This window comes from Phacochoerus africanus, chromosome 7 (assembly GCF_016906955.1).
Source record: "Phacochoerus africanus isolate WHEZ1 chromosome 7, ROS_Pafr_v1, whole genome shotgun sequence".
Taxonomy (NCBI): Eukaryota; Metazoa; Chordata; class Mammalia; order Artiodactyla; family Suidae; genus Phacochoerus; species Phacochoerus africanus.
In genome coordinates, this window is record NC_062550.1 from 83,184,411 (window position 1) to 83,199,195 (window position 14,785).

Here is a 14,785-nt window from a genome sequence, read left to right on the forward strand (position 1 = left end):
ACCCACTACAGGGAGAGTCATACAACTGTTCTTGTAGCCGTATTGTCCAGTACATTTGGAATATTTATGAAAAGCAGATATTGTTATAGGAAAAGTGCATAAATCCTCATTATAAAAAATATAAGAGCTCAAATGCTGCTGGTGTTGGGTAGAACCCTCTGCCAAATCAGGTATAGGTATAAACTGTTTCATCTTTCAAGGAGTTTGTAGTACTTAAAATGGAAACTCATCATAAACAATAAGCAAAAAAGACAATGTACAGGTGCCATTGGAAATAAAGCCACTTCACTCCTCCGAGTTTTGGTTTTTTTCATCTGTAAATGGCAGTAGCAGGATAGCCTACTTAATTGGGCTATTATAAAAGGTTAAATTAAATGATTATATCAGAGCATCGGGCACAGAGCCAGTTCATTAAATTAATCTAATTAGCTGTTAGTAAAAAAATATATATATATGGTACATTTTTTATTAAAGTTATTTAGGAACAGTAGTTAACACGTTCTATCCTAATGCATTTTTTGGTATAGTTGTCTTCATGTATTCCTTGCAGAAAAAAGCTGCTATTCTTTGGCTTGACTGAAAGATAGGGAGAACAGTGATTGCTTGGCTTGTCGCTCCCTTGCCTGGCAGACGGTGGGCCTTGGGCCAGTTTCTAAGCTTATCAGAGCAGCCTCTGCGAGCACAGCCCTGAAGGACCAGATCTGTTGGGAGGAGATCTGTGTGCAGCAGGGGGATTTGGACATGTGACTGTTGTCACTGCTGGAAGAAACTCTGCCAAATGTTTACTCCAAAAAATGACTGCTGGGTGATTTCCCTTTATACACCCAACAGGAATCCCGTACCATCCTTGTAGCATCTGGAAGCCTGGGCCTTTTACTGTGTTCATTACTGACAACCAGCCACACAGTTAAAGTTTGGGTGGGTTTTGTGAGCATGAACGAGCCTATGTCTGTATCCTGAGAGTATATTGGGAAGAGCATGGATTTTAGATTCCAGCAATCTGGGGTTAAAATCCCAGCTGTGCACTTGTTTGCTTTCTGGATTTGTAGATTTACTTGCCTGCCTATAAAAATGAGGATAATACACAGCTCACAGAGACAGAGCAGGTGGGAGCTAAGTGGTATAAAGCATGTAAAGCTGGCACACAGGAAGTGCAGAGGTGATAGTGCTGATGGTGATAATCTTTATTTCTCCTAATCCATTTACATAGACAGGATTGAGTAAGGCCTTGAGGTGGGAGAGAAAGAATCAAGAGCTGTTAGAATTAGCTTGTGAGGAGCGTATGTGAATACAGTTGTCTTGTTCTCAGAAAGGTCTGAAATCTAGCTGAGTGGTTCCGTGGGCCACATTCTCTCTCCAGAGTAATGCCCAGGCCCACAGGCCTCCAGTTGAAGGGTTAGTGGGTTCCCAGCAGGCCTTTCCAGTGTGACGTCAGCCACCTCTGAGAGTAAGAGCGCACAGGCCTAGCCAAGTGCTCACCTGTGCTGCAGGCACCTCCCAGTTTTCTCCCTCTCCAGGCTGGTAGAGAACACAGAGCGAGAGTTTACTCAGTGAGCAAACAATAACTGTGGGCCTGGAGACTCCCTCAGGAAACTCAACTGATGCCCCAGTCAGTTAGAACCTTGCATTTAGTTTTTACTACCTCTTAGCCTGTGGCATTTACTGCTTTATGAAGGGTATTTATTTGCTAAGGATATCCACCTGAGCTCCTTAACCAGCTCGGTGAAATCACACAGTGTCAGTAATAGTGAGTATCATTCTCTTCAACAGATTTCTCTTTCTTTCAGCTTAATGTTCTCCATACTGAGCTGGCCAAACAGTTAGCAGACACAATGGTTCTGCCTATTATACAGTTTCGAGAAAAGGATCTCACAGGTAAAGTAACTGAGTTCACTGCCATATGCTTTTGGTATACTGATTCATGTGATAATAATTTTTCCTGCGGTTATTTCTTTAAGTGTGTGGATCATTTGAGAAATGCCTTCTTTTTTGAGCAGTTCAATTCATCTTTTATTAAAACCTCACTATTTTCTTGGCTCGCCTAAGGAAGTCACAGGCCAATGAGAAAACAGACTTGGAAACAGATAATATGTGATATCATATAATGAGGGTAGCAGAACAGAGATGCACAGGGATATAAACAGCACACAGAAAGGCATTTTGAGGATATGGTGCCAGGGAAGGCTTACTAGAGAAGGTGATCTCTGTGCTGGGTTTTAATATTTACCAAGTAGACAAAGACGTTAAGGTTTATATTCAGGTTAGGGGGCATTTGTAAAGCAGGCTGTTCTTGGGGAGCCATTGAATACTTTGGAATGTAAAGTGGAAGGCTTGAGAGGAAAGGGGCCTTGCTTTATCTGGGCTGGACTCTGGGGTGCAGCTCTGAACCAGGTATCTGGGGTCCCTGCTCTGCTGGAGCTTGCTTTTAGTGAGTGGGAGTATCTGTGACTAGTTCAGGGAGCCTCGTTGCTCTTTTGGATTAATTGTGGTTCTTCAACTAAAATAAAACTTCAGAATAATTTTATATTGTTAGAAATCAAGGTATAAAAAGTAAATATAAAAAAGAACAAATAGTCTTGAAAAAAAACTTAGTTGATGTTACAGAAGGGGATGCAGATTTTCTAGTTCTTTAGTATTTACCTATTTTATTGAAAATATTAATTGCCTAGAGAGTAAAGAATTGTATTTTCTAGGACACTGATATAAAAAATTGCAGGCCAAAAAAGTCTAAACCAGAGTACTGAAAGATCTGTTCAGTATAGTACTTCCTCTGCAAAAATAGAGCACCTTAAAGTTTAAAATTGTGTTTTTAGGCAAAAAAGATGTAGTAAATGGAAGGCCACATCTTAAAGATGAGGCTTTTTCTCCCCCCTCACTGAGTCCTTTGTGATCATGTCACCTGAGGTCTGTGTGGGAAATAGTAGAATTGGCATAAACTCTACCCAAAGGCAGTTTGACAACACTAACACTTGAGAAGTAAAAAATGATATGTCATTTAGCTTGCATAAAGAGAAATGTTGATTGAGCAGGATTTTTAGTGTTTTCCAGTGTTGCTCTTCTATAATTGCATGTAAATCTCAAACCTAAATGGAGTCCTGTGCTCATTATCTAGTAGTAACTAAAAAGCCTCATTAAGTGCCTTTTTAAAAACAGATTTTCTCTAAATGAAAACACTAGAAATGTGTGGGGAGGATATAATTTTAAAAAAAACTCCAAGCCTTTTAGAAGGAAAATAATTACCCTCGAAGGATTTTATTGTCAGATTTATATCTTTCAGGTTTGTTTATGGGAACAGGAGTGAGGGTGCCCTGTAGAGTTAATGCCATGGCCATCGTTAGTCCAGAAAGGCTCAACTCATGGATTAGTGGTAGTAGTAATAGTATTTATGCAGGATGATTTTTTTTTTTTTTTTTAGAGAATAAACTGTGTGGTGGTAGTAAAAAAAAAAAAAAAAAGCAGCCTTTTAGTATCTATGAAAAAAAAGTTAATCACGCCATCCTTTTCTGATGACACCAAGACAAATTTGAAGTGTTGGCTCAGGTCATACCTGAATCAGCATCAGAACCAACTTAGAGTCTGGCATCCTCTCTGTTTAGTAGTGTTTTATTTTACATTTTGTTGCCTTTTTCATCTACCTACCAATATAAGTAAGTACATTGTCTAAATGAAGATAATATAAGAGTTATTTAGGAATCTATTTAAAATTGATGAGGAAGATACTCTAAAACTCCAACAGGAGTAAAAGATGAGTAAGAAAGAAAAATTCAAGCATAGAAAGGCAGAAAGCAACCCCGTATCAGAAGGAATAAGGATAATGTGAAGAGAAATATAAAAGCTGGATGCAATTCTGAGACAAATTGAAAACAACATAGAAAATGTGAAAATGCTTTGCTCTGTTTGACAAAGTAAAAATGGATTGTTTTAGAATTGCAGAAAGTGTCACTTCCTTTTAAATATCTTTATGTTTTTAAGTTTTTAGCCTTGGACAGTCATTACTCTCATTGACTTTTCATTTTTTGATCTTAGACTATGTTAAGCCATCTTTGTGCATGATGGGTGTGACACCCACATGAGGTAATAGTTGTTGATGTTGGCTTGTTGCAAGTACAGCATACTAGATTGCTTCAGTTTTTTTTTTTTTTCATTAAAATAAGCACCCCCAGCCACCAGGATCTTCCCCCTTCCATGCACACAACCTTTATTTTCTTGGGAAGGCACAGAGCTCTGGGTTGGCATTTATTTTCCTTTACTCTAAGGTGTTTCTTTTCTCTTCTTCAGAAGTAAGCACTTTAAAGGATCTTTTTGGACTTGCCAGCAATGGTAAGCATCTTCTCTGTTCTTGGTGTATGGTTTAGTATGTCTGTGGGCAGAGATGCTGAATGAATACTCTTGCCTTCAACCTATCTGGATGCAAAAATGTCTCTTTATTTTTAGAGCATGACCTCTCAATGGCAAAATATAGCAGGCTTTCTAAAAAAAAGGAGAATGAAAAGGTAAGGATACCTACCTTCCATGTTATTTTTCACTTCATTTACTTAAGCTTCTTATGTGTTTTTCTGTTGTGAATTCATGGCATTAAGGGTATCTGGATGAATTTTTTTTTCTTTTTCTCTCCCACACATGGATATTTTAATGTTTATTCCAAATCTCAAAAGTAGACCTTCACGTCTTTCTTGTAGCTTTTCAAACTGCTTTATTAAAAAAGATCAACTTGTAACCATTGTAAAATGATAATCGCACAATGATTTTAACTTAAGCTTGATGGTTCATATGGTTATCTGATTCGTATATACTTGGGCACTTGAATGCCTTTGCCCTGGTGTTACAACTCTGACCCTTTAATTCATGCTTTCTAGCTTTAGCTGCTATCTATAATATTAAATATTTTCAGGCATGTAACTTTCACTTCTTTTCCATGATTTCCTTGGAATATAATCTTCTGCATGAACCAGGATGTTTATTTGTAGCTTTGAATGCATGCTGCCGTATTGTTTTCCCAGAGCATTGTAGCACTTTGTAGTGCTACCAGCAGAAAGCATTGTCTTCAGCCCAGCGCAGCCTCACAAACACTGAGACGCCATTAATTTGATATTTTTAATTCAGGTTTTTAAAAATTTGAGGTAGAACCTTATCTGGTTGTTATTATATCTGTCACAAAAATGGTTCTAATGAATAAACAAACATATTTTGAAGTTGCATGCTCTTAGAGAATTGCCACATACTTTGGACAGCTTGCCTTTTTCCCTTCCCCCTTAACCAGGTAAAGACTGAAGTCGTAAAAGAGGTGGCAGCTGCACGGCGGAAACAGCACCTTTCATCCCTGCAGTACTACTGTGCCCTCAATGCACTGCAGTACAGAAAGCGTGTGGCCATGATGGAGCCCCTGCTAGGCTTCGCTCATGGACAGGTAAGGTGGTCCTTTCCCCTGAGGCATCAGATCTAAGCCAGCTGTGGAGGACAGCATGGCATCTGCCAACTGAACAAGCATCACCAGAGAAGGAAATTCAGGTGCACAAGCTCCCTGGAAACGTCTGAGATTCAGCCCTCGGAGAGCTTCCAGAGGGGCTGGATCATCGTTAGCTGGACTTGTTAGGTTGTACGTGCAGGAAATGATGGCCTTGATCCCAAGACTCCTGTGGGGAGGAGCTGGTGTGGCCCTTTGTATCTGATTCAGATGAAGCCCAGGCCTGGTCCAAGTTTGTGGCAAGCACCTGGCTCCCAGGTTGGTGGAGCTAGGCTTGCAACCTAGGACTGCACGCCTTCCTCTGCTGTTCTGTGCTCAGCCGGGCTCTTCTCAAAGATATATTGCTGAGGTTATTGCTGGCACCGTGGAATCTGGGGTGTGGGGAGATGTCGCCACTGCCTGATAAAGTCTCTGTAGAATATTTCTCTGACTTCCTCCTCCCATTTCTTGTACTACTGAACATTTGTCTGCTGGGAGTCTCCAGTTTTGGGATAGGGCCTTGACTGTGTGGCATCAGTCCTCACTGTCCATCCCTGTCCCACTTAGGTTGACTCCAAAACCTCACTTGGGCATGTGAGAAATGCACCTGGAAATCTTCTCTCATTTGACAGTCTAGGAACAGAAAGGGATGTGAGGAAGCAGAATGCTGAAAAGAAAAAATTCAGCAATTAACCCCCCCCCCCCCACACACACACGAGAATGTTATTTTTAAAGTACTTTTAAAAAAATAAATATATTCTGGAGTTCCCATCATAGCTCAGAAATAAGGAACCTGACCAGTATGAAGAATCTGGTTCAATCCCTGGCCTTGCTTTTTAGGTTAAGATTCCAGTGTTGCTGTGAGCTGAGGTGTAGGTCACAGATGTGCCTTGGATCCCATGTTTCTGTGGCTGTGGTGTCGACTGGTAGCTGTGGCTCTGGTTCGACCCTTAGCCTGGGAACTTTCATATGCCACAGATGAGGCCCTGAAAAAAGAGACAAAAAATACATATGTACTCCTAAAAAATACAACATCAGTTTCATTTCAGGAAAAGGAGAGTAAAAGAGGGCCTTTAAACTTCTTAAGCTCAACTGTCTGTCTTCTTAATATAGTTGTTACATTGTTGCAGGGTGGGGGACCCAAGAGTCAGCTTAGGTATTCAGAGGCAAAATTTAAATAGAGCAATATAGGAGTTCCCTAGTAGTTCAGCAGTATTGAACTCGACTAGTATCCATGAGGACACAGGTTGGATCCCTGGCCTTGCTCAGTGGGTTAAGGATCTGGCATTGCTATGAGCCATGTTGTAGGTTGCGGACTTGGCTTGGATCCATCACGTGGCTGTGGCTGTGGCTGTGCCATAGGCCAGCAGCTGCAGCTCCAGTTTGACCCCAGCCTGGGAACTTCCATATGCCGTGGGTGTGGCCCAAATAAATAAATAAATAATTAAAGCAGTATAATCTTTCTGTAAAGTAAAGCTGGATTAAACCAAAAACTAGCACTGTTCAGCTGTGGGCTCCAGTCCTCAGCAAATCCTTGGGAGCACCCAGCTTCCTCATCATGGGTGCTTGTGTCCACACATGTACACTCACTTGTTCTTTGTCACCCTCCCCCTCCTGGTAAGGGTTAGGGTTTGTTAGGGGACTTGAACTTTCCAGGAGTCACAGGAAGTAAATTCTTTCTGTTCATTTCCAGAAAGTCAGCAACTGCAGTTTCATTTTCAAGCTGTAAGTCTTCAGGTCACCCAGGGCCCCTCTCCCCTGGGGCAGAGAGCACATCCATCATGGAACATCGGGGGGCAGGAGGGGCCCTGTTCCTTGTGTCCAGCACCTATGCAGGGACACAGCCTGTTGTGTCTTTCACATACACAGTCCCCCTTCAGGTTGATGTTAGGGTTGGAAAACCTTTTTTTTTTTTTTTTTTTACAGCTGTTCTTGTGGTGAATGGAAGTTCCAGAGCCAGGGATTGACTCAGAGCCACAGTTGCAGCAACACCAGCTTCTTCGGAATCCGCTGCATCGGGCCGGGGATTGAACCCACACATCCACAGTGACCCAAGCTGCTGCAGACAGATTCTTAATCCACTGTGCCACAGCAGGGACTCCCAGAAGAGCCTTTTAAGGGTCTTCAGCCCAGTTTTCCTTCTGTAGTATCATAGCCAAGTCATCCATCCCCCTCAGCAAGCAGGGGCAGTCACTGGTGGCCTTCACTTCAAGGAAAGCTGCCTGCTGTTTGTCTGCTCGCTGGTGCTTTACATGTCCGTATTCACACACCAGTTTAGTCCCTGGAGAGAGAGAGGTGAATAAGACCTAATCCTTGCTCTCAGCAAACTTACTCTCTAGGATTCAAACTTACTGTCTAGGCTGATGATGATAATATCAAAATAATTATCAGTGGCAAATATCAATCAGGTGGAATGTACCAAGCATTTATATTTACAGCCTGTCAGCAAGTTAGTAGGCCTCACCGTCCTCACTGTCCAGTTGCACCAGGGGCTTTGAGAGTAGCTCTCGACCAGTGAGGTGGGGCTCGGCAGGGGCAGCAAGTGCCGGGGGCGAGGAGGGGCTGGCCAGTGTCTGCTGCCCCGTGCTCTCTGTCTCACATTCAATGAATTCATCATTCACCTTTCCTAGATATTTTGAGAATATTGTAATTATATCTTTCAGATTAACTTTTTTAAGAAGGGAGCTGAGATGTTTTCTCAAAGCATGGACAGTTTCTTAACCTCTGTTGCAGATATGGTTCAAAGGTAAGACTATACTTTGGTTTAAATCTCATGTGCCTTTTGCTGTTTCCGATGAATCAGTCTCTCTGGGAGGTGGGGAGAGGATTCTGACTCCAGAGTGTCCCACAGATACCTCCCCCCAGTGCTACTTGAGCCCTCAGAAACAGCCCCTTCTTAGCTGCTGATGTTTGTGAATAGCGTGGTTGAAAAGTAAATGATTTCAGCAGTTCTTGAATCATGTGGAGGGAGCAGAGCCCAGAGTCTTATCTATTACATTAAAAGACTAAATAAAGGATTAAAATGTTTATGGGGTACTTTCCCATTAAGTCCAAGTTCCTATTCTTAGAATCTTCTTTTGTTAGTATTCAAGTTTCACATATTATAAGCCTATGAGTTCATTTTAGACTTGTGGATTTAGAAGAGCTGCTTACTTTTTTCTTTGAGAGCTAATGGGGTTAGCAGCCAGAAGTGCTTCAACTTTTCAGGAAACTTAACATCACATGAATTTATAATAGATGTATAAGGCATTAAGCCTTTTTTGAATTAATTTAATAAATTTCAGTTCAGCCTTGCAAATGTCTGTTTTTTATTTTTATTGTATTTTTTTATTTTTTGCTTTTTAGGGCCACACCTGCAACATATGGAGGTTCACAGGCTGTGGATCGAATCAGAGCCAGCTGGCGGCATATGCCACAGCCATAGCAACTCGGGATCAGAGCTGCATCTGCATCCTATACTATAGCTCATGGCAACACTGGATCCTTAACCCATTGAGTAAGGCCAGGGATCAAACCTGAAACATCATGGTTCCTAGTTGGATTTGTTTCTGCTGCGCCACAACAGGAACTCTCAAATGTCTATTTTTTAAAAATACGTCATCAGGGAGTTCTTGTTGTGGTGCAGTGGAAACAAATCTGACTAGGAACTGTGAGGTTTCGGGTTCAATCCCTGGCCTTGCTCAGTGGGTTAAGGATCCAGTGTTGCCGTGAGCGGTGGTGTAGGTGGCTGACATGGCTTGGGTCCTGCATTGTTGTGGCTGTGGTGTAGGCCAGTGGCTACAGATCCGATTCAGTCCCTAGCCTGGGAACCTCCAAATACCATAAATAAATAAATAAGTAAAAATACATCATCAGACTGTCCTTGCCACACTTAATTGAGACTGTGGCTGCTCTGACTCTCCTTGCTTCCTGTCATGGGCATACCCAGTAGTGGGCTTGTGGGAGGCACCCAGGCACCGCCAGTGCCAGGCTTATTTCATTCACACTGCAGATTTGTGGTTCCTTGAGCACTTCTTGTAATTTCTGGGGTATAGAAACTGTGTGTGTGTGTGTGTGTGTGTGTGTGTGTGTGTGTGTGTGTGTGAGAGAGAGAGAGAGAGAGAGAGAGAGAAAGAGTGTGTGTGTGCATGTGTAAGTATAGTTGACAAGTGAATATACAAAGTGGAAATATACAAGTGAATATAAAAAGTGGAAAGTATAGGATTTTGTGTGGAAAAATGAAAAGTTGTTCATTTTCTTTTTTTTTGTCTTTTTTTTGTTGTTGTTGTTGTTGCTATTTCTTGGGCCGCTCCTGCGGCATATGGAGGTTCCCAGGCAAGGGGTTGAATCGGAGCTGTAGCCACCGGCCTATGCCAGAGCCACAGCAACTCAGGATCCGAGCCGCGTCTGCAACCTACACCACAGCTCACGGCAATGCCGGATCGTTAACCCACTGAGCAAGGGCAGGGACCAAACCCACAACCTCATGGTTCCTAGTCGGATTCGTTAACCACTGCGCCACAACGGGAACTCCCAAAAGTTGTTCATTTTCTTGATGTTGCATTTCATAATACCTTAAGAAGACTAAGGCAGAAGTCTCCCTAAAATGCTGAAAATAAAGAATGAACCCAAAGAAAAACCAGTGCCGAGCATTCACACAGACACGAGGGGAGAGTTGTAGTTTAGGAAAGCATATAATCCTTGCTGAAAGTCTCTGAGTTGTTTTTTTTCCTGACTGGTGGATGCAGGTTCAGTTTGAAATTATGCTAGAAAGCAATTTGAAACCTGAGTTCGGTCTCCAGCCTTTAATTTGACTCTCAGCCCCTGGGAATGTTAGGAGAAAGTGAAAGAAGGGAGCCTATTAAATTGTCACATCAAAACCTTCTGTCTTTTCTCTCTCACTGTCTCTTTCTCATCTTACTTTAACTCTCAGAATTCCATGGTTTTCTGTTTCTGAGAGAACTAGCTGTGCTCCAGATTTTTCCATGTACTAATTTTTTTTTTTTTTTTAATGGATGGTTAGGCACTTGTGCCCATTTCTGAGAAGCTTCAGTGTGTACTCTTTTTGCAGATTCTCTTTCCTTATCAGTGTTTCTGTGAATCATCACTAGGCCACCAAAGCGGAGCAGCAGCTGTTCTGACAGTCCCACGCCTGGCTGTGAAAGCCCTGGCCACACAGCCCTCTCCCAAGGGCTGAGTCTAGTTTTGTGAGACCTGTCCCTGATGCTTGATAAGGTGAATTTTGTTACAAGGGCAGCAGGCAGGGTTCCCAACTGAACCTGGAAGCACTTGAGCCTCCTTGTTCAAAGAGCTAAAGCATTCATTTTAAGAATTTTAATTTTCCTATCGTTTACATTTTATTTTGGCTAGTGGATAAATACTGCTGTTCCTCTGCTACCCGGAGGTGGTTCTGCTGCTATATTCCCCATCAGCAGTCAGTCCCCCAAAAGGCCAAGGAACAGTGTCTAGTGGTGGCTCTGGGTCTGAAGCCTGGTCAGGGTATAAGAGGACTCGAGCCCAGCATGAACCCAGATGGGTGGCATTTCAGTCACTCACAGTGCCAGGGCCTTTTCTTCCTTACTTCACAATGATACACTGCAACCTTTTTTTTTTTTTTTGGCTCCTACACACACACACACACACACACACTTTTTCTAATTAAATGAAACATGATTTAAAAAAAAAAAGTCACTGGAAACAATTGAATAGTTTCCTACCCTGTTCCTTGAGTCCCTGGGAGCCTTGGATTAGCTCAGTTCCGAGCCTGATTCTGTATGGGTGGGGGAGGGGGGCAGTTACTAAAAACTCCCTGGAGGTGTGTGCATGTCATGTTGGTTCACCTGAGGGCTTTTCTCAGGGAGGCAGTCCTTACCTTTCATCACATCTTCAAAGAGGCTTCTCACAAAAGCTGAGGAAACTAAGCAGTTCTTTATTCTGTTGACTCCCTGCTTCGACTTCCTGTACTGCTTAGCTTTTTTCTCATTCCATTCTCTCAGCCTTGGCAATGACAGGTAGGTTAAACTAATGAAGTTTGTTGGTGGAGGCCCCAGTCATTCCATCCAAATGTCAAAATAGCCAAGATTAACTTAGGCTGACTGCATTGGGGCTGCATTAAACACGATACCAGCAGTGTTCATTGTGAAGCTCCAAGAGGAGATTCTGGAATGTCCAAGCCCAGTCCCTCTCCCCTATACAACACTTGTGGAAGAAAATGCTGAGGAGCCTACTCTGTAAAACCCTGGACTCGCTGGCCCCAGCATTCCTTCTGATTTCATCATCGTAATTCAGTCCTGTCTACCACAGTGGAGAAGGGCAACAACACCTCTAGAATCTGATTTCTCAGCCGGATGGGCCATGTTGGCAGATCGTATTTAAGATTTTATAACCTGGGCTGGGTCGCTGTGGAGGCCTCACATTATGGGGAGAAAGAGCAGCTGCTTATTTCAAGAGAAAGCTTCCAGGTTTTCCACACCTGAGGACACAAGGATTGAAAACCGGACTGTGGACAGACCTTGGTTGGCCAGCTCATGCCGTCTTGGGGTAGTTGTGCGGCCCTCATAAAAAGAAAAGCACTTCCTGTGGCTTTGTTGCACCTTGGTACCACCTCCTGGTCACTTGCCTGTCTCCAGTGGCTGACTCCACCACCACTCCTGCCTCAACTGGGGATGGCAGTGGGGGCGGTGAATGACTGCTGTTCCTTCTTGCCTTTCGGGCACTTTCACAGACTGCCAGCACGTGTGGCTCCTGAGCATGGGCTCATCTTCTAAAATTTGCGTCAACAGTTATGAGCCTGATATCACTTTTGTCAGCAGAGGAATTGTTTAGCTGGGTTCAGGCATCATCTATTGTCATTTGTTATGCTCTGTTTGAAAACAGCAGTCACAGAAACATTTGGTAACACAGACTAGAGTCCCCATGATCTCCAGCTTTTGGGGCCTTGGTTGAAGTTGGGGCATTGTGGCTCCTGGTGTAAGGCAGGAAGTTGTTGGGGGGCCCAACCATCTGGGTTGACCGATGACAAGTGACTGACCTGACACCTTCTGTCCAAAGCATCCAGGTGGAACTGGAAGCGGAAGCAGAGAAGATGCGGGTGTCCCAGCAAGAATTACTTTCTCTTGATGACTCCGTTTACACTCCAGACTTCGATGTGGCTACTCCCCAGATCAACAGGAACCTCATCCAGAAGGCTGGTTACCTTAATCTTAGAAAGTGAGATTGCATTGCCTAGCCCTTTTCCTAAAATCTGTGTCCCGTAGGAGTAGCTCAAGAGTATCTGTTAAGTGCCCCATCAGAGGGTGGTGGTGGGTGAGGTTGAGGAAGGGTGCGCCCCACTGCACCCCCTGCCTGGGACACAGCAAGTCTCTCGGTTCAGATCCCAAACTGCACTGCGAGATGGGGCTTGAAATAGTCATGTAAGAACCCAGTGTGTGGGCTCCAAGCCACCACAGGCCACCCCTCCCTGGTCGCCATGGCCATTTGTCGATAGACTGCTCTTAACTGTCATTGTCCTAGACCATTGAGACCCCTCCCCAGACCCCTGACAGGTGAGAGCGGTGCTAGTGAGCCCGCACTGAGGCTAGAGTTTGCAGGCTAGGAAGCTTTCAGGGTTGTCTAGCTGTATATAAACTGAATCACACATTTAACTGTCAGGTCTTTCAGTGTCCGTTATGAGTTAAAAAAATGATCAGATTTAACTGCTTCAGAGCAGAGCAGGGGTGTTGTCAGGTGCAGTGTGGGCTCCAACTTTGGTATCAGTTAGATACCCTGGCTCCGTTGGGCCCCCCGTCACTTCATCTGTAAAGTAGAGCTGAAAATTGCACCCACTTCCTAAAGTTTTTAAAAAGATTAATTGTAATTCCTAACAGGTGGTAAGCACCCAATTTGGAGAAATTATAATTGAGGCGGGAAACCTAGGGCCTTATGTGGAGTTGCTCCTCAGTAAGTACTGAATTAAGTAAATATATTTGCTCTCCCCCAAATGGGAGCTCAGTGAAGAGGAATTGCCAGCTGTTTTCTTACGAGGGCGGAGCTCTTCAAAGGTCTGTAAAGCTTGTAGAGATCACAAGCCAGATGTCTCCTTTAGTTCTGTACAGATAGAAAACTCCACAAGGTTCTGGAGTTATTTGCCAGGAATTGGATTTTTCTGTTGTAAGCAGCCCACATCTAGCTGGAGCAAAACCCAATCTGGGAAGAAGTCCTCGGGATTCTGGGGTGTGTGCCGTGGGCTGAGGTGACGCTGGTGACTCTGGCGACATTTAGAGCAGTTCAGCTCTGCATCTTAGAGCAGTGGTCTTCCAGGTGTTCAGTTCCTGATGGTGATGGACGAAGTCTGTTTCCAGATACGGGGTTTAGAAGCCAGGGTCTGGCTGTGCTGCGGGGAGGCGCTGCCTGCCTGTCCTGGAGTTGGCCCTGGGACTGGCTGCTCCCAGGGAAGAGCCCATCACCGCCCAGCTCATTCAAGCTAAACTGTACCTCTTCTGCTACTCTTTACTCCAGTTCTTTCCGGAGAAAGAATTAGATTTGCTTAATGTAAAGAAACACATTATTTCTAAAGTGCTCCCAATACCCATAAAGAGGCAGTGAGACTCTGAGGTGCTGCTCGTGCTTCCTAGTACTAACAGACTCTTCACAACACACCTCTGACAGCAAGACCGGCCTGGTCACCACCACCTGGGAGAGGCTCTACTTCTTCACCCAAGGCGGCAACCTCATGTGCCAGCCCAGGGGCGCCGTGGCTGGAGGTCTGATCCAGGACCTGGACAACTGCTCAGTGATGGCGGTGGACTGCGAGGACCGGCGATACTGCTTCCAGATCACCACTCCCAATGGAAAAGCGTAGGCCACACGGGTTTTATGTGGGAGGAAACAGGTGCAGTGACTCTGTTTCTGCCAGGGGACTTCTGGGTCACTCCTCTGTGCCTGCCCTCCATGGGAGAGGCCTTACCCTGGGTGTGTTGACCTTCCCAGAGGGTGGGGTTTTGTTTTTGTTTTTGGTCATTTTGCCTTTTCTTGAGCCTCTCCCTCAGCATATGGAGGTTCCCAGGCTAGGGATCTAGTACGCCAGAGCCACAGCAACGCGGGATCCGAGCCGCATCTGTTACCCACACCACAGCTCACGGCAACACGGGATCCTTAACCCAATGAGCAAGGCCAGGGATCGAACCCGCAACCTCATGTTCCTTGTCGGATTTGTTAACCACTGCGCCATGACAGGAACTCCCTGGAGGGTGGTTTTATGTTGTCTCTATGCAAGCACACAGGGCCATGTGGAATCCCTCTTGCGTATTTAAGAAGTCCCAGGGAGGATGTGTCGGTGGCTTTGGAGAAGAGCAGACGCTGGTGTGTAAGATAGTGATAGAAGAG

The 14,785-nt window shown here is 44.2% G+C and overlaps 1 protein-coding gene across 4 annotated transcripts in view; it reads left to right on the forward strand.

The window, feature by feature from the left end:
- Positions 1-14,785, forward strand: part of APPL2 (adaptor protein, phosphotyrosine interacting with PH domain and leucine zipper 2) — a 56,270-nt gene that overhangs the window by 24,057 nt on the left and 17,428 nt on the right. For all 4 annotated transcript variants that reach the window (XM_047788111.1, XM_047788113.1, XM_047788112.1 and 1 more), the window contains 7 exons: positions 1,788-1,875; positions 4,279-4,320; positions 4,435-4,493; positions 5,261-5,407; positions 8,107-8,189; positions 12,473-12,631; positions 14,069-14,257. In XM_047788111.1, the coding sequence (XP_047644067.1) occupies positions 1,788-1,875; positions 4,279-4,320; positions 4,435-4,493; positions 5,261-5,407; positions 8,107-8,189; positions 12,473-12,631; positions 14,069-14,257 (767 nt within the window). The remainder of the gene's footprint in view (positions 1-1,787; positions 1,876-4,278; positions 4,321-4,434; positions 4,494-5,260; positions 5,408-8,106; positions 8,190-12,472; positions 12,632-14,068; positions 14,258-14,785) is intronic.